General features: G+C 48.7%; 1 protein-coding gene across 8 annotated transcripts in view; it reads left to right on the forward strand.

Annotated features, from left to right (window-relative positions):
* SH3GLB2 (SH3 domain containing GRB2 like, endophilin B2) overlaps positions 1 to 20097 on the forward strand; it is a 318008-nt gene that overhangs the window by 235384 nt on the left and 62527 nt on the right. For 4 of the 8 annotated variants that reach the window (XM_085614022.1, XM_085614021.1, XM_085614025.1 and 1 more), the window contains one exon: positions 3807 to 3830. The exons of the other annotated variants lie outside the window; for them this stretch is intronic. In XM_085614022.1, the coding sequence (XP_085470148.1) occupies positions 3807 to 3830 (24 nt within the window). The remainder of the gene's footprint in view (positions 1 to 3806; positions 3831 to 20097) is intronic. 8 annotated transcript variants of the gene reach the window in all.

Raw genomic sequence — 20097 nt, forward strand, 5'->3', positions numbered from 1 at the left:
CACAGACTGGCAAAGTCCAGCTTCCAGCCAACTGACCTCCCCTTGCAGGAACCATTGAAGTTTTATTTGTACCACACTATTCACGAGACCGCACAGTGTGTACGCCTCCTGACCCCGAAGGCACTCTTCCTTTGGGTTAATCATTCAGTTTTTCCCACACTGGGCATCATTGCACACATCCTTTTCTATTGGATGAGGTTAGGTAGTGTGTGGTATTACCTCAAAACCTGACCTGCCCACCATTAATGTGCTGCTTCGAAATAGTAGTCATGGCATGGTCGCCTTTATGCTGTGATCACAAGTACTTGATGAACCTTCACACCGGGTTCTCGCTCAAAGAGAAGCAGTGAATCGAGATTTACATATGCACCACTGCCTGTATGGACCCTGTTAGGAATGAGGACTTCTTCCCGTACTTTAGAGAGTGAGGAAGCAGGTTCACAGTGAGAGCCTCACACCCTTCCCAGTACGGCTGTCTTAGGAATTCCTGACCTGGAGAGTAGAACTGAAATGCAGGGCCTCATTCAGTGCAGTGAATCCTTCCCTCATTTTGTCAAGGGCTGTTCTTTTTGAAGGGTCTCTCTGCCGCTCTTAAGATGGCTCCTTTGCTCATAACCCCCTTGTCACGTTCTTGGCTTGATGTCTCATGGTGCACCGTCCATCTTTTGTTAAAATGTTGAAAATGCAGGCTTGCTCTCGCTTCTGTAACCTTTGTTGGAATGAACACAGTGGCATGGCTCTGGAACAGCGCACATGGAAAAGGGCCCTAGATGTGAAGAACATTTGAGGAACACGGATGGAGCAGCGAAGACACAAACTGATTCTTGGTTTCTGGGTTTTATAGTGTAAAACTGACTAAAGTGAAAAAAAGTTGTGTCTTTTTGGAGGCTCTTGAGGATGTTCAGGGAGGCACACTAGGGCTTGGCATCCACAAAGTTGAATATAATGTATTTAGAGCCCCAAGCCTCACCACTTGGCATCCATGCAGCTAAAGGCACGGTTCTGGGCTCACGAGTGGCTCAGAGTAGAAAATGTGGGTTTCTTTTCACAGAAAAGTTATAATCAGTTATGCTTGTACCTCAGCCTGGAGCTTTTTCTTTCCCATTTTGTTCCTGTAAGGGGCATTTAAAAGTGGGGTATGGTTGAAGCATCCATCGTAACCATGGGTTTCTTGTGTGATCCTCAACCTAAAGTCACAGCTGTGCCATGTTGGCATGCTATGAATCTAATATCACAGTTACTGTTTTGAAGATTCAACACAGACTGAGAAGTCTTCGTGCTGAAATGGAGGATTGAGACCGGGTCATCCCTTGAGGTTTTGGAGCTGTTGCCATCTGTGTTCAGTCCCTTGTGTTGCTTTCACCTCTTGCTCTTTCTGTTGTGTGGGTGTGCTGTTTTTGTGCAGCTCTTTAGAACTCCCGGAGGAATCACCAGGTTACTGTTGTCAGGCTTATGATTATAAACATGGCTCAATGTTTCTGCCAATGACAAATGTAGCAACTGCGCCTTTTGTTCATTTCGTAACATATTTCCTAAATGAGGCAAGGGTACAAGACGGACGTTTGAGTCCGAAGACGAGCACGCAGGGTGTGTGTGGCGGGAAGGGAGCCTGGGTGTGTGGCGGGAAGGGAGCCTGGGTGTGTGGCGGGAATGGAGCCTGGGTGTGTGGTGGGAATGGAGCCTGGGTGTGTGGTGGGAATGGAGCCTGGGTGTGTGGTGGGAATGGAGCCTGGGTGTGTAGTGGGAATGGAGCCTGGGTGTGTGGTGGGAATGGAGCCTGGGTGTGTGGTGGGAATGGAGCCTGGGTGTGTGGTGGGAATGGAGCCTGGGTGTGTGGTGGGAATGGAGCCTGGGTGTGTGGTGGGAATGGAGCCTGAGTTTGTGGTGGGAATGGAGCCTGGGTGTGTGGCGGGAATGGAGCCTGGGTGTGTGGCGGGAATGGAGCCTGGGCGTGTGGCAGGAGGAGGGTGTCTGGGTGTGTGGTGGGGAAGGGAGCCTGGGCATGTGGTGGGGGGAGGGTGTCTGGGCGTGTGGCGGGGGAAAGGTGCCTGGGTGTGTGGCAGGGGGGAAGGTGCCTGGGTGTGTGGCGGGGGAGGTGTCTGGCTGTGTGGCGGGGGAGGGTGTCTGGGCGTGTGGCGGGGAGGGTGTCTGGGCGGGGGAGGGTGTCTGGGCGTGTGGCGGGGGAGGGTGTCTGAGCGTGTGGCAGGGAGGGTGTCTGGGCTTCTGGCAGGGAAGGGAGCCTAAGCATGTGGCAGGGAAGGGAGCCTGGGCGTGTGGCAGGGAAGGGAAGGGAGTAGAGGGCATGGGAAAAGAAAGGATACTGCTAGGGCCAGGAAAAGAGACTTGGATAGTGAGTGGAAGTGATGTTGTTTACATCACCGTTAGTTTGAAGAATAGTGTCAGGTTTCTTAAAATCATGAGTTCAATCTGTCTGCAGGGAATACTCATGGCCAAATTATTTCAAGAACTTTAGGTGGATTACCACTCCCTTAAAGGCCTGTTTCTGGAATGTTGGTGAGGGTGGCATTGCATGTGATATGGGAGAATGTGACTGGGAAGGGCATGTGGCTGAAGAAGTGGTACTTGCGAGTGGACGGAGGTGAGACGAGGCCTGTTTTAGGGAGTGAGGTTACAAGTGGGCAAGGGATAGGTTGAAAAAGGATTGCTGTGCATACTGGGTGGGGGGAGGGGCAGCGAGTGAGGTCTTCCATAACATCAGGAACATGGGGGAGGTGCTCCAGATGAAAGTGGCAACACTTACCGGATGTGAAGCCTGCCAGACATGTAAAACACAAGGTCTGCGCACAAGATAGTGCTCGGCTGCCCCTTTGTGTCAAGGCAGCTAGTTGTTTGTACCTCCTGGGTGTTTCTCATGGGGGCATGTGTGAATCGCACATTTGCTAAAGGAGAAGACAATTGCCTATAAAAGACCAAAATATTTGCATAGGTTTGAAATGCCCTTGTTCTGCCAATGCAGTGACCACAAGGCTTCATGTGGTTTTCCTAAGCTTCACTGATTTTTCTTAGTCTTCTGGGTGGGCTTTAATGAAGAAAGGGGGCACTGTTGCTGGCTGTGCTTACCCTGCCCTCAGTACTGTGCTGCCTCTCTCCAGCTGCTAACTTGATCACCTCATCTAAGCCCATGGCCACCATTTCTTTGCATCACGCGTCCCCTCTGCATGTTTGGTCATTGCCACATTTCAGATTACTGTCATGACCCAGCAGCATGCTTAGACTGAACCCTGCCAGCATCTGTGACGCACGCCCCCTCCTCACGTCCTCCAGGCAGCAGCAGGTGGCAGCGAGTGGTATGTCATGCCTGCATGTAGGGGATGGTTCCTCGTCCCACATACTCTTTGTAAAGCCTTACCCAAAAACCCTCCATTGCAGAAGGTGTCCTGAGACTTCCCAATAAGGTAGGGTTCCTCAACGGTCCCCATACATGCTGAGAGAAGTACTTTCTGCTTTTACTAGGAGGAGAGTTGCATGTTGGGGATGGTACTGTTAGCACTGTGCAGTGCAATTCCACCTCATATACATCTGCAAGTCCTGTCCTGCCTGGGTCTCGTCTGTGTTGCCTGCCGCCTCGTACAGTTGTCGTCTGCCCTGCTTGCCGCCCTTCCCAGGTCGGCGCAGCCTGCCACTCTGCCTAGGACCGCCCACCCTTCTCTTGTCTGTTACTTGTCGCCCTACCCAAGTACTTGTTGCTTACCTCCATTGTTATCGACAGTACGTTTTTGTTGTATTTGCCTCTCCATGAACTGTGTGACACTCACTTGTTGTCTTGTTACTCTACCGCCCTGTAGCTCTGGAGTGACGAGGTGGACAAAGTAAGTATTGGAATCTGAAGAGTTCCTGTAACTGGGAATATTTGGGACAATGGAGATATGGGTTTGGCCACTGTGTTCTTGTGATGTGTGGTCCACTTGTGTTGCGATTTTGTTTAGTGATGTATAGCCCGACGCCCGGGACATATTGTTTGGGGTCAAGGGCAACAAGTTTTCATGTGTCTATTGTCCTTGGGGCAAGTAGGCTCAACCTCCTACAGCACAAACCCTTTGGCTGCCAGTTTACAGTACCAGATTATGGATCAGGGAAGGGCATTGCCTGCAGTTTAGGTAGTATTTGTGTCCATTTGTTAATGCTGTTCAAAAGTATATTTATGGTTCATTAATGCACAGCCTTTATTATTCAGGTGAGCGCTCTACGTAAATGTTCTAAGCTCAGACTGCAATACTGACAGTGGTTCCAATGTAAAAATGTGTGCACACTTTTCCAATGTTTAACAATATGCGGCTATGTATAATGCTCTCAGAATGCGGGAGATGGAAAGCAAGATTGATAATTCTTTGCTTTCGAAGTAAATGTTAAAAAAATGCAACATTTCGCTAAACTACTGTAAGATTTTAGGTACCATTTCTTTGCAGCATCATTTAGTAAAGTGTGTTGATGTATTCAAGTATTTCCCAAAAATATTCATAATGGAAAATTAATGTAGCCAGTTTTAATACGATTATGAGGATCAAAAATAAACGAGCATTGGTAAAGCCAGTAGGTCTGAAATTGTTGGTCAGCCTTTTGGTTTTGTCAATGCGGGACTCGTTTTGGCATTTTTTTGTAAACCCGTATTGATGTGGGTGTTGCTGGGCCCTCAACATTAAAACAATTTTGCCTTTTGCCATTGTTTGTTATAGTCTCAAAAAGCACACATTGCCACAGTAGTTCCTTGCACTGAACATAACTACTGTGTGTCGATATGCTCCTTGTGAAAGAATAGAATGTGGCCACTTACAGTGAAGCTAGCTGATAGACGGGGAGAGAGAGAGACAGTATTTTAAAAAACACAAAAGATCATTGTTAACGCCAGACCTAATTAGGGGCCCAATTATTAAATAAAGTCTCAAAAGTGCACCCATGCCCTTGCATTAAGTGCAGATCTACAGCTTTCGTGAATTCACAAGACTTTACAGAAGTAGGCCAATAAATAGTACTCCTAGAAAATATTTGTGAACTGCAATTTAGCACGAGCAAATACGCAGGTGTTCATTTACTCATGCGAAAAAACTGAGTGTTTACAAGTTCACTTTCCCTCCAACCACTTTTTCTCAGCCCTGGAAGAAGTTTTATGTCTGCCATTGGCAGGAGTAAATTCCCAACCTTTCCCAGTATGGGAAAAGATTAGAGAAGAGTTGGTGAAAACCCTTAAAACATGCACATTAGTAGGTTTGCACAGACTCATAAGAGCATTCCAACCCTGAAACTGTTGCTTACCATTACTTTCAGCCCCAGTGTGTAGTTCTGCGGAAACATGGCAACCTAAGGGAATTGCTAATATTCAAACCCTACCATGGAAGGAGCCCTGGCATAATCAGAGAGGCTATTTTAGAGCTCTTATATAATGAGATTGCTGCCATAATTTGTCACCAGATTACATGGCACAGAAGGGACAAGTGGATTTTGTTACAGGACAAGTAGAATTATGAAGCAACCTGCCCCATGGACAAGTAGATATTTTATTCAAATATATATATATTTATATATATATCTCACATATTTCTTGCCATTAGTATGGCTTCTTGCCTACTCCACATGTGATTCTGGGGTTTCCATCTTAAACCAGACCTTTGAGTTACCCTTTGGAAACGGGGTGTTAGGATTTCTGGAGTGGGTGTTATTATCTTATTTAGTGAGCAGTGAGTTTATAATTTTTGTATCTGCAGAACTTTGGACACTGCTGGCACATATCTGGAGAGAGAGAGAGAATATGCACATGCTCTCACCGCACAAGTACCAGACTTGGCCCTTTTGGTCCACCTTCATTAAACGCTGACCCTCTGCACAGGGTCTGGTGTGTACAAATGGACATTCGTACTCTAGCAGTCATGATCTGCTTCATGCCCAAAGACCTTTTCTTGCACAGTAAACATGATGTCTGCTTGTTTACCACCCTCTCGTTCCATTGCTACGCTCTCTTCATTAGCCCTCTCCTGCTGTGCTTGTATTCATCTACTGAGGGAATTCATTTGGTCTGAAGCACAGCCCTCTGTTCCTCTGACTGAAGCAGTGGGATGTATCTTCTGAATATTTGATGAACTCTATGAATGAGGGGGGAGGGTTTTTATGAGGGAGGAGCTGGTCCCGTAGCTCATTCAGTCTTTATTTTTAATAAATCACTGGGTAGCTCCAGTGGCCCAGCTATAGCTCAGGTGGCCCCCACTGTTCAGAAGTAGCATTTGGCCTTCCAGGGGGCTGCCCTCTTCTCTTCACTCTGCAGCTTTCCTTTTCCTTCTGTATTATTGATGAGGCTGCAGTCTGTTGATGCACGCACAAGGGTGATTTCATTCTGAGAGTCCCCTGAGCCACAGTCGAAAGTAAACACATCTGCTGCCCTAGAAACAAAGGCACTGATGCCGGGGAAACAAGTAACGACTTTAGCAAAGTAGAAAGGACCTCTGGGAGAATGGAGGACTAGTCGGGGACCGGTTTGTGCACCAGGAAAGCTGCGGAGCCGACAAGAGAACTGAATGTTTGGGAGGGAGAATCGTAGTCTGCCAGTTGTCTGCAACAGTGCCACAAGACCAGCCTAGAGCTTCCTCCTTCACGAGAGAGCCGCATGGGCAGGGGGACTTTCAGGCCAGCAGGAGAGCCGTAGGGCTAGAAGGAGGGCCACAATCCCACCATGAACACAGCACTGCCTGCAGGTGAGCCCCAGGGTTATTGAAGGAACTTTATGGCCATCCGATCCATAGAGGTGGCTGAGCAGTCTTAGACATGGCTGCAGAGCAGCTAGGTGATAGAACTCTGCGAGTGAAGCTCAGAGGGCTACTAAAGAAGCTTTATGGCTGTCAGGTCCATAAAGGTAGCAGAGCAGCTATAGAAATGGCCAGGGAGATCTAGGGTCTTTTGGGGGTATGAGGGGAGGTGACCGGGCTACTGAAGGAGCTATAAGGCTTTCAGATCCATAAAGGTGGTAGAGCAGTTATGCTTGGCGGCGGAACTGAAGGATGACAGTATCTGGGGATTTCCATAGGATTATCAGCACTGCCAGGCCAGCAGTAGCGACACATGACTAGTGTGAGGGGCTCAGAGTCTGGGAAAGTGTCATAGGGTCAGCTGGTGGGCTGGCAAAGAATTAGTTTTATAGCACCTTCAACTGATGAGTGCATACTTTATTAACATTATAAAGTTTACTTGTATCAGCTGAATTATTGGAGCTTCAACATTTTTAATCTAAAGATGCCAAAATGGAGAGTCAGCCAGGAGAATGTTACAGCAAACACAAACCAGATTTAAATGATTACAAAACCAGAAGTCTTCCATGTGACTGATGTGCTTTAGCAAACTTTTCCAGAAGTCTGCTGCCTGTTCCCAGAAGGTCTAGCCTCCTTCACCGTCCTTCATGCCTCGGCTTCCTTCTGCAGGTGTTGATCAGTGACCTAGCGTTACAACACGGCTGGATCCGGATAAAGGAAGCAAACCAAAGAATACTGTGGGCAAACAAATTGAGGCAGCAGGACCCTCCTAGACCCAAAGGCAAGCTGCAGAAAAGAAGAGATAGACATGCTTCTCAAACAGAACTCTACAGTGTTGGTACCTGAGGAAACGCTCAGTTCATTTCATGTGTGGCAGTAGACACATGCTCTGCACACTCCTGCCAACTAGTGTTGGGGTCGGACGTGTGCAACTTGTTTCTCTGCTCATTTTCTTATGTCAGACAAACCTATGGGCAATTATGTAATACTTGTCGCTAGCATTAGTTTGGAACCACAGGAGATGGGTACTACTGTGAACTTTTTGAATTGCCAAGCACCTTCTTTTTGGACTTTGACTTTTAGAGGGTAACAAGGTTGGAAATTCAAGCCTTACTCTTTAAGGGTGTTATCGCCCATAATTCAGTGAATACATTTATCACTCACTTTAAGTGAGAAACCGTGTTATTCTGTCAGACACTTCTAATCATAGCGATCTTAGCTTAAGAATTATCCACAGGCGTTGGACTGTATCTGGAATAACTTTTCAAGCAATACTCCTGCCTGCCAGTAGGTGGCTTTGCCTGGCGTCCCTGGCACTGGAAGTGACGTGCACGGTACCTATATAGGCACCACCTTGCGGCTGAGGTCAGTTCTTTCCTTTCCGCTCCAGATAGTGCAGTTTCGGTCTGAGCTGCCGCTCAGTGGCTTTTTTACTAGCTTTTTGCCAAACGTTTTTGAGATTTATCCGGTGTGTAGGTATGTCACCTTAGAAACCAGCTGGTTTAAAAAACATTTGGGGCCTGTAACTGGCGGATGTCACTGATAGATCCCCACTTGGTGTGTTTGCGGTGCTTGAAGCAAGACCACAACTCTAAGGCCTGCGAGGACTGCTGCGCCATACACCCCATCAAGCTCCACGCCCGTCAACTCCATGATGCTCGAGGTCATGTTTGCGCGGAAGGTCCTGGAACCGTTTGCAGAGCCCATCCGATCCCGGTGGTCTTCGTCACATTCAAAATCTTTAGGGAAGTAGGGGAAGTCACACAAACACAACTTCACCATGTCTATCAAAGTCTTCAAACGAGATGTGGGAGCGAAGGCACTCCAAGCCACACAAGTCGGCGGAACCTGAATCCAGGTCTGCACTTCCCTGATTTTGCCGGAGCGATCCCCGCCCAATCGAAAGTTTTATGAGGCCATGCACCTTGTGTGCCCTGTCCCTTCTGGAGCGCCTCCAAGCCCCATAGGCCTGGGAGGGGCCCCTACTGGATCCATGCCGGCGGGTTCACCCTCGGCACTAGTCAGGCCCCATGAATCCCTTGCTATATCTGGAGCAGAGCCGTCGGCGAGACTGAGACCTTCCTCGACGCCTGCTCCAGTGCCGACACTTCCGGCGCCAAAGCCATCGTTATTCCCGACTCCGGCATCGAGCTGGGTACATGCTCCCCGGAGCAGAACGAGTGCATCATTTACTTAGTAGGCCTGGGGAGGAAAACTAATGGTAGAGGTCTATGGTCCCTTATGGATACCAGTTACCTGAAGAACAGGACAACTGGTATGAGAAACCGGCAGAGGCCAGTGGGTTAGACACCTCACCGGACACTAGCCTGGTCTCTCCTACCTTGGCTATGGAGGAAGGATCCCCTTGTGCAATGGTGGTTCGCACGGTGGCTGAGGTCCAGACCTTATGGCATCCTCTGTAGCAGTCAATACAAATGTCTTGATGCAGATCTCTCAGCTGGGAGTCTCTCCTTCTGAACACCTACACACCTTCAGTGAAGCTCTTACAGACGTCCTACTTGGGATCTGGTACAAGCATCACACTGGGGCTCCTGTGCATAGGAGGATTGCCCCCCGCCATCTCCCCTGCTCCTGGGCTTCCCAGTTTCCTCACCCAGTGCCTCACCCCGGAGAGTTTGGTTGTCCAAGCCTCCAAGTTCAGGATTAACCCCACCGCATTCCCTACCATTCCACCGATCTTATCCTCAGTGTGTGACTCTGCAGCTCTACATGCCAAGAACAGATGCATACTGGTAAGTAGCATATTCCTTTTCAGTAGATGTCCAGTCTTCCCTCATGGACATGCCCTTCGATTGGCTCTTGCCTCTTTAGAGAGAAGGTGGATTCAGCGCTGGAACGCTTTACCGACAGCAGAGCTGCACCCAGGTCCTTGGGCTGGTCAATGGCGCCTCGCCAAACCCCAATCCAACTACTGCCCCTTTCATGGCCACGGAAGCAGTCTCCAACCACACCCTTACCCTCCCAGCCACCATGGCCAACAGGCTTGCCAGCCTTTTCGTGGCCGAGGGTGCTTGTCCCACAGACAGTGTGGGACAGGTCGGCCAGCAGTTGAGTTAGTCCACCACTCCTCCGGCAGCCGCTGTCTCCAAGTCTCTTTAGTTTGCCCACCGACCATCATGGGCATCCAGTGGGAGGTAGGATATGCCATCACCTGCCCCACTGGCGGTCAGTGACATCAGACCGCTGGATTCTCCAAATCATCCAAAGGGGCTACTCCCTCCTCTTCGGATTATCAATCCACCCATGCCACCCACTTACAACAGGCTGAGGACCATCTCTCCTCGCTTTATTAGTAAGTGCAGGCTCTCTTGGCCAAGGGAGCAATAGAGAGCGTGCCTCCGTCAGGAGTAGGTTGTAGTTGTTGTTCCCACCACTTTCAGGTGCCAAAAAAGGACCGAGAACTTCGCCTTTTCCTAGATCTGGGCCTTCTTGACCTCTTCTTGAGTAGAAACAAATTCAGAATGCTCACAGTCGCCCAAGTCCTGTCTGCACTAGACTTGAGAGTCTGGATGGTAGTGTTGGACTTGTAGGACAAATATTTCCATATCCTTGTCCAGCATGCCTACCGACGTTACCTGCGGTTCACAGTGGGCGAAGAGAACTTTCAGTTTGCTGTGCTCCTTTCAGTGTTGGAAACTCACTTGGCAGAGAAGAACTACGTACATTTAAAACTTTTTTTCCCAGGCAATAAGACAATGACAAGGAAATAATTTTATCCTTCACCGTCTAAAGCCCAGAGATATTGTAAGAGGAAAAAAACATTTTTATGTTAATACTGCCCTCACACACTTTGCAGTGTCATGCTTCATCATTGGGCCGCATCTGACGCCCAAGTGCAGACTAACACAATGGGCGGAGCGCAAACCCTGCTGCGTAAACCAACATGTTTCAGCCACTGTTACACGCTCATCTGAGTCGTTCTGGCATTCATCAGGGTGTTGGTCCCGTTTTTATCTGGTCTGTGCCCCTAATTGGGGTGTTTTTACCTTAAATCGACAGGCAGCTGAAATCGCTGCGATCAAGTGCTCTGGGTAATTTCCAAGAGAGAACAAGTTTCTGTAAAAGAAGGTGGAACATATATTTTGTGTCATTCTGCTCTCGTGCTTTCAGTTCCATAAAAATGCATTTTAATCACTTCCTCTAAACTATAAGAAGTTTATACCCCCGCAGTTTCGGTTCGGAAGCAGAGATAAGCGTGTCTGTTTATAACTATAACTTTACTTTCGGGTATTCCCGAGTGAATTATTTTTGGTGTATAATTTCCCTTTTACCTCACTGGGATCATGGTTGCCTTTTTGGTATTGGTGACACAGTAGTAAGGCAGTGATGTAACCCTCTTGTTGTGTTGGGTGATATGATAGATTCACTGGTGTATTAGTTTAGAGGAAGTGATTACTTTGTGGTCCCTTCTTTAGGGAATATTCTTTTCTTACGTTTGTTTATATTATTCGTGTTTTCTGTTGACTTTGTTAGTCTTTCTGTTCTCTCACCACTATAAAACTTCATTTCTAAAAAATTGCGCTCTGCCCATTGTGTTGGTCTGCACTTGGGCGTCAGATGCGGCCCAATGAATAAGCATGACACTGCAAAGTGTGTGAGGGCAGTATTAACATAAAAAATTTTTTTTCCTCTTACAATACCTCCTGGGCTTTAGACGGTGAAGGATAAAATTATTTCCTTGTCATTGTCTTATTGCCTGGGAAAAAAAGTTTTAATGTACGTAGTTCTTCTCTGCCAAGTGAGTTTCCATGTTTGATAGGGGATTCAGAGAAGGCTCCCTCTCTCCCTAGTCTCTCCCTTTTGTGATATTACTCCTTTCAGTGTTACCAGCACCCCTCGGGTTTTCGCCAAACGGAGGTTGCAGCTCTTCTGTGCGAGTCGTGAATTTCAGTCTGCCCCCTATCTCTACGCCTTGCTCGCCCGAGACAGTTGTCTCCCACCTTCAGAATACGATAAATCTCCTGCATTTGCTGGGGTTCACGATCAACACTCCAAAGTCACACCTGACTCCCTCTCAGACGCTCCTTTTCATCAGAAACCTTCAGTTTCAGGCCTATCCTTCTGAGCGGCAAGTCCATGATTTTCAGGATAGGATTCCGATGTTTGCAACCTCTATCCTAGATTTCAGTGAGACTGACTCTGAGGCTGTTGGGACTTATGGCCTCCTTCATCCTGCTTGTGATGCATGCCTGTTGGCATATGCGGGCTCTGCAGTGGGACCTGAAGTCCCAGTGGGCACAGCATCACGGAAATTTCTCCGACAGGGTTCAGATCTCGGAGGGAACTGCAAAAGATCTGCAGTGGTGGCAAACTAACTGTGAATGGGTCAGTGGCATACCCTTCTCCATTCCCCAACCTGAGTTGCCTGTAGTGAGAGATTCCTCACTCCTGGGCTGGTGCAGCCACCTGGGAGAGGTGGAGAACAGAGCCCTCTAGTCTCTGGCGGAGTTTGAACTCTGCATCAACCTGCAGGAGCTTTGGGCTATTGGCTTGGCATTGAAAGCATTTCTTCCTTTAATCTAGGGACGGCTGGTGCAGGTCTTCACTGACAACACTAGCGCCATGTGGTATTGCAACAAACAAGGCGGGTGGGGTCGTGGACCCTTTGTCAAGAGGCCCTACATTTCTGGACATGGCTGGAACATCTGGGCCTTTCCCTGGAGGATTAACACATGGGGGGCTCTCTGGGAGCCAGAGCAGATTAACTCGGGTGAAGATGCCTAGCAGATCACGAACGGCATCTCCATCCGGTGGTGGCTTAAGGTCTCTTTCAACAGTGGGGGGAGCCTTAGCTAGATCTGTTTGCCTCTGAAGAGAACATGCAATGTCAGCAGTATTGTCTGCTGGTGTTTCCAAGGCGGCTATTGCTAGGTGATGCTTTTGATCGTGAGTGGAGCTCAGGCCTGCTGTACTCCATTCAGTCAATACCACTTCTGCCCAAAATTCTCAAGAAGATCAAGAGAGACCGGGCCAAAGTCATCCTTGTGGCTCCGGACTGGGCAAGGAGAGTCTGGTATCCAGAGCTTCTGAAAATGAGCATCAATCCTCCGATCAGGCTGCCCCTTCGGGAGGATCTTCTGTCACAGCAGCAGGGGAGGGTCCTCCACCGAACCCGTCCACTCTGTGCCTCCATACATGGAGATTGAGCTGTGACAGTTGATAGCTTTTAACTTTCCTCCTGAAGTATGTGAGGTTATTTTGGCAGCCAGGCGACCTTCCACTAAGACAGTATACACCTGCCATTTGCAAACGTTTGTAAAATATTGTACAGAAAGGTCTATTGACCCTCTTTCTGCTTCTCTATTGCTATCTTGCAGCTGCTGGGCCAACCCTCTTTGTTTAAATCTCCTGTTGTAAATAGATTCTTAAAAGGGCTTGTACATATGTTTCCACCAACTCCCTTTGTCATGCCACAGTGGGACTTTATTTGGTTTCTCACTTTTTTTTATGTGCGCTCCGTTTGAGTCTTTGCATAATTGTCTGCTCTGGCTGCTTACCATCAAAACAGCCTTTCTGGTGGCAATAACATTGGCCCTGTGGGTAGTGAGTTGCAGGCATTGTCATCCAAACTCCCTATATGATCTTTAGAGATGGTGACCCTATTCCCTTTGGGTCAATCAATTATGCTGCCCACCTTTTTTGGTCCCCGCATTCCTCTAAGGAAGAGGAGCATCTCCACCGTCTGGACCCAAAAAGAGATTTGTCTTTCTATCTTGACTGCACAAAAGAGTCCCAGGTGAACAACCAACTCTTTGTGGGGTATGTGGGAGCTAAAAAAGATCAGGCAGTGCAGAAACAGGCCATTTCTCGCTGGGTCATTCTCTGCATTAAGTTCTGCTACGCCCTAACTAAGAAGCAGCCCCCGAAGGGCTAATTAGCTCATTCCACCAGGGGGGAGGCAGCGACCATGGCATTGGCTCAGGGTGTCCCAGTCCTGGACATCTGCGACGCAGCAATGTGGGCTTCTATGCACACGTTTGCCAAGCACTGCTGCTTGGACAGTCCGATCTGCAGGATTGGGCATTTTACCCGTTCAGTCCTGCAAGAGTTCTTAGTGTGAAAGATCTGTCCGCAGCCCACCACCATGATGGTATGTCTTAGGTATCTATTCAAAGGTAAGAAGTCTGCAGCTAGAAGTCTCTATCAGATGAACAAGTTACTTACCTTCTGTAGCGCGTTATCTGGCAGAGACAATATTTAGCTGCAGATTCCTTACAAACCCATCCATGCCTCCCGCTCTGCGCATTCATTTTTTAGTGATAAGGTTGTTCCCTTTTTCAAGGCCCTAGTTATGTAGTTATGGCACACACTCAAGTCAGTCACTTCATGGGTCTGCGCTTCTGGCGTGGAAAGTACAGATGTCCGTGTGCCTATGTGGTACCTGTATAGGTGACGGTCACGTCATAAGCAATGCTGGAGCCACTCAACGGCGCGCAGGAGTACTGCTTATGCAATAGTTTCTGGATCCAGCCTGATGCCTGGGAAATTCAAAGGTAAGGAGTCTGCAACTAGATATTGTCTATCAAATAATGCGTTACCGAAGGTACGTAACTTGTTCATTGGTCCCAAGCTCAATCATTGCTGAAGTAGCCTTGCAGCCATGTCACCCTTGGTTTTATCTCCTTTGCTTTGTGGCATTGGTTTAGCCTAGAGGTTAGGCTGGCATGGGTTTACAACTTGCATCAGCCGAGTCCATACAGCCTTCTGGGCAGGCTGGCCAGTGCTCATGCTGCCGGAGATTATGGCTGCTGGAACTTGCACTGGGCCGCTGTTGCTAACTTCTTTAACGCTGGGGCTAGTGCAAGCTTTTGGGTTGGCATGGTGGAGCCTTGGCTCTGTGTTCATCAGCCATTACAGTGGTAAGAATGTGTCTAACCCATTTGCTGCTTCTTAGCCCTTGACATTTTTTTCCATCTTGGTAGTTGAGGCGTAAAGTGAGGCCTTGTGCCTGGATCCTTCATCCCCCGCGATTGGGCTGAGTGGTGGCATACTGCCGTTGATCAGACTGTTCGAACATTGCCCTGTGATGCCTCTCTTGCCCCTCCATCTCTTCTAACTTGATGTAATGCATCATTCTGATGCCAACACATGGATGTTCTACTGCTGCCCCCTCCTTACTTTGAGGTTTAGCGCTACATATTGTTTCCCTAAATAATAAATGTAAATGAAGGCTGTTGATGCTGGCAGTTGTCTGTAGTGCCTCTTCTTCCCCAGACCTAAAAAGTCCTCAGAAAAAATATTGCATAACACAGATGTGTGAAGAGCTTGTATTGATGAGACTATAGACTTCATGAGGTCTTGAGATGCTTCTTGACTGCACAAGAGTTCCGGGTGGACAACCAACTTCTATTTAATTCAAAGAATGGAGATCCGATGACAGAATCTGTTGTTGCATGGCTCATAAAGTCAGAACAGCAATGCTATTAGTTGGTCAAGAAGCTTTATTCTCTAGATCAAGGGCACATTTCAGAGAAAGCAAAGACGAATCTTTGTTCTCGGCTCACACAGTCACTAAACACTGCTGTATGGACTTTCATGCATCACAAGACTTCATAGTGGTCCAAACCAATGTAAGCCTCAGTGTGCCCTCATTCACAGCTCGTGCCACTGCAATAGAAGGAAAACCGTGCTTTGCAATCCCTGCACTGCATGCGAGTTAGAAATAGGTACACACCGCAAAAGAAAATGGAGACTGTGACAACAGTTTTGCAGCTTGAAGCTATTTTAGGTTCATGTGAGATCTCCCCAACCCCCCTCCCCCGGTGAAGATGGAAGTTACCCGATCATTCAGAAGCTTACTTCTAAATAACCCCACACATTGCATGACACATAAGCTACAATCTTAACATGTTATCTACAGCAGGGGGCATTCTGGGATTTTGATCGACATTTTCATAAGCCACTCTGACTCTGCGTACACTGGAATGAATGAATGAGGGGAAAGTTCAGTTTTTAGTAACTTTCTAAATTTGGACGAATTTGGACACACCCGTAGCGTTCTAGGGAGTTTGTTCCAAAGGCGGGGAGCAACATAGGCAAAGGCTTTACCACCCGTGCAAACCTTGTTGCCCCGGGGTACCACAAACAGAGCCTTTCCACTAGAACGTAGCTTTCTGTTGGGAAGGTAGGGGATAAGACCATCGGTCATGTACCTGGGACCGTTATGATTAAGGGTTTTATGAATCAAACAACATTTTCTAACTTGATTCGACTTTGAACAGGAAGCCAATGTAAGCTTTTTAGTAATGGCAGAGAGAGGGCTCTGGGTGGTTCCCAGGAGTGAATTGTAGTAGTCTAATCTACTCACCACCAAGGCTTGAAGTAAGGTTGTGCGTGCTGATAGAGGGAGAATATTGAACACGTAGGAGTTTTAGTAAACTGAAACAGCTACCTGAAACAGTTGGGGTGCAGCTGCAGGATCCCGTGCGTCAGTGCATCTTCCACCTCGGAACACTTGCAGGACAGAATTCATATATCCATGTGATCCCCCCCCACCTCCAAGTATCCAGTCCAGGAAAGGATATGTTCGAGGCATATGAGCTGCAGATTACACACTTTTGCATAGATCGCCATCTGGTGTTGGGCCCAGATGTTTGCAGTTTGTTTTTCGTCTTGGAAAGTCTTTGGAAGGCACGAGGTCGGTGACTCCTCCTTTGGATCGTATTGCGCATGGGCTTCGGCTCCATCCTCAGATTGTTTTTTTCCACCATCGGGCTCGGATGTAATCTTCGCGCTCCGGTTCCGAACATTTCCAGTTCGACGATCGAAGCGGAATCCTCACCTCACATCGTGGTATTGTTTCGATCGCGATCTCCTCAAATCAACGCACCTTCTCATCGACAAATCTTCAGTTCATCGTCGACGGCGGTCTTCGGGCCTACCCAAGCTCCGGTCCCGGCTGATGGAAAGAACTCCATTCAAGAAGTGCCCTCGATGTGGGTCCAAATTCCCCCACACCGATCTTCATGAGGTATGCAACCTCTGCCTCTCCCCTGAACACGAGGCTCGAGACTGTCCGGCCTGTAAGTCTTTCCGAACGAAAAAGACTATTCGGGACCGAAGAGCCAGAAGAAACATGGCACACTCCTCGACCTCCGTTCCAGTCGATATCTTCGGAGACGACATCGAAGATCCGGGACAGCAGCGCACCGAAGAGGACCTCGTCAGTGCTTCCGAGGCCGACGACTCAGATGTGGAAGACATCACTCCGGCGCAGAGGGTCGTGAGTTCTATACCCCCCCCCCACACCCGCGCCAACACCCAAAAAGGCTTCGGTCACGCCTTTGCCTCCGGGCCTAAGCAAGACCAGAGACACTGCTTCACACACCCCACCTTCAGGCCCAGTGAAGAAGCCAACTAAGCCTTCCGGCAGCTCGGGCTCGAGCCAGCCTGCCTGCGGTGCCGAGAAACACACTTCGGCACCGAAAAAGAAACCAGCCTCTACCTCAACACCGTGCTCCGCACCGAAACCCTCGGGGTCGAAACCCAGCGCTCCCGTACCGACGCCATCTTCGGTAGCGACCAAATCCCCTAAAGGCCCTCGGCGCTGACACTTCCAAGCCGAAGCCCATCTCGGCGCCGATCAAGAAATCTGAGGTTCCCAAGCCCCGTGCTAAGCAAACTAGCACGGACAAGCCTAAAAAGTCATCGGCCCCGAAAACTTCGGCGCCGACGGACCAAACATTGTCACAGGAACTATTTACACCGGATCCGTTACAAAAAACTCTCACCAGGGATCCAAAAACTGGACATCTGGCACTCTCTTCCAAAAAGAGACATTTGGACAAACCAGCTCCGCCTCCACCTCCAAAGAGGAAGGACTCTGCTACCTCTCCTTTCAGAATACCTCCTCCACCTCCCCCACCCTCTCCACCTCCGCCCCCTCCGCCTTCTCCACCCTATCGCTCTCCGACCCCATCTCCAGACGATGATGATCAGGGGGACCCATATCACGATATAGGGGATGTGCCCCAAGACCCCACCCCTACAGGATCCCCAGACCCATGGGACGACTACAATAACCCAGATATTCCCGACGTCCCACAAGATGACCTATACCCTTCCAGGCCATCTCCACTGGAAGACTCATTAGGTTTCCACCACCTACTTCAAAGGGCGGCACACTATCACGGGGTAGAGTTGCACACTGACCCAGTGGAGGAGGATTTCCTCCTCGACACATTTGATACCACACATAGGTCTACCTCCATACTAGCTATGCTCAAGGGGGTGGTAAAACATGCGCCAGAGGTTTTTAAGGACCCAGTCAGGGCCAGGGTAATTAACACACGCATAGAAAAAAAATACAAAGCTGCCCCCACAGATCCAGCCTATATCAAAGGGCCAGCGCCACTAGATTCCCTAGTGGTTTCCACTGCACAAAAAAGAACAAATTCCCAGGTGTCAGGCGAAGCACCACCACCTGACAAAGAGTCAAAGCTACTGGACGCATCAGGAAAGCGCACTGCGTCACAGGCAGCCAATATATGGCGTATCACCAACACCCAAGCGCTATTGGCCAGATACAATAGGGCACATTATGATGAATTGGAAAACATAATGCACCACCTCCCTGAAAGATATGAAACTAGGGCCAATGAATTAATTCAAGCAGGTAAGACAATCACTAACACCTCTATACGCTGTGCCTTAGATGCAGCAGACACAGCCTCCAGGGCCATTAATACTAGCGTCCTACTCCGTCGCCATGCTTGGCTAAGAATATCAGGATTTAAACCAGAGGTACAAGCCTCCATCCTGAATCATCCCTTTGACCAGGAACACCTATTCGGCCCAAAGGTAGATGAGGCCCTTGAAAAAATGAAGAAGGACACCGATACGGCGAAGTCCATTGGAGCCCTACAGTCACACCCTCCTAGGCGCTCTTTTCGCCGCTCTTCCTTTCGGAGTACATCTAGAGGCTACTCCTCAGATAACTCGTCCACTTCCTACAAATCCCCCACTCAGTCCACCTTCACAAGGGGTTATCAAAGAGGCGGCTATAGGGGCAACAATAATAAAGGCAGAGGCAATACAAATACCGCCCGCTCTGCCACACCGCCTACCCAATGACTTCCCCCCCGCTCCCTCCAGACCATCCCACTCCGGTCGGGGGCAGACTTCAAAATTTCCTTCATGTCTGGGAGACCATCACCTCAGACAAATGGGTGACCCAAATTATTCGGTCAGGATACTGCCTGGAATTAACATCTACCCCCCCAAACATTCCACCCAGGCAACGCCCAATGTCACAAGAACATTCCACATTACTAAAGCAGGAGGTAATCTCCCTCCTACAAAAACAGGCAATAGAACACGTTCCCGTCAATCAGCAAAATTTAGGGATCTACTCCCTATATTTTCTAATACCAAAAAGGGACGAGACTCTACGACCTATTTTAGATCTCCAGCCCCTAAACACATACATACACTCAGACCATTTTCACATGGTAAAGCTTCAGCAGGTGCTTCCGCTGCTCTCCCAGAACGACTTTCTCACCACACTGGACTTGAAAGACGCATACTTCCACATTCCAGTACACCATGCTCACAGAAAGTACCTCAGATTTGTAGTGGACGGACAACACTACCAGTTCAAGGTGCTCCCATTCGGAGTCACAACAGCACCACGGGTATTCACCTAGTGCCTAGCGGTAGTGGCGGCACACCTCAGAAGACAGCACATTCACGTCTTCCCATACTTGGACGACTGGCTGATAAAAGCCACTTCATACAACCAATGTGTACACCACACCGCCACTACAATCCAACTACTTCACCAACTAGGCTTCATGGTGAACCACCAAAAGTCCCAGCTAACACCATCCCACATAAAACAATACCTCGGTGCCACCATAGACACCTCAAAAGCAATAGCCTACCCCAATCCGGCCAGGATTGCAAGCATTCAGGCTTTGCGACAAAAATTCGTACTTCAACACTCCCTTCCAGCAAGAGTGTTTATGCAACTGATAGGGATGATGGCCTCTTGCATTTTCATAGTGCCTCACGCAAAACTCCAGATGCGTCCACTCCAAGAGTGCTTAGCGCGTCAATGGAACCAGGCTCAGGGGCAACTGACAGATCTGGTGTTGGTAGACGGTCGCACCCATCTCTCTCTGCAGTGGTGAAACACCACAAACCTTTCCAAAGGTCGACCGTTCCTGGACCCGGTTCCACAAATAATACTAACAGACGCATCGCTCTCCGGCTGCGGAGCTCACCTATTACATCTCACAGTGCAGGGCACATGGACGCCTCAACAAAAGTTACTCCATATCAACCATCTGGAGTTACTAGCAATCTTTCTAGCCCTAAAATCCTT

The sequence above is a fragment of the Triturus cristatus genome, chromosome 1_2 (genome assembly GCF_964204655.1).
Source record: "Triturus cristatus chromosome 1_2, aTriCri1.1, whole genome shotgun sequence".
NCBI lineage: Eukaryota > Metazoa > Chordata > Amphibia > Caudata > Salamandridae > Triturus > Triturus cristatus.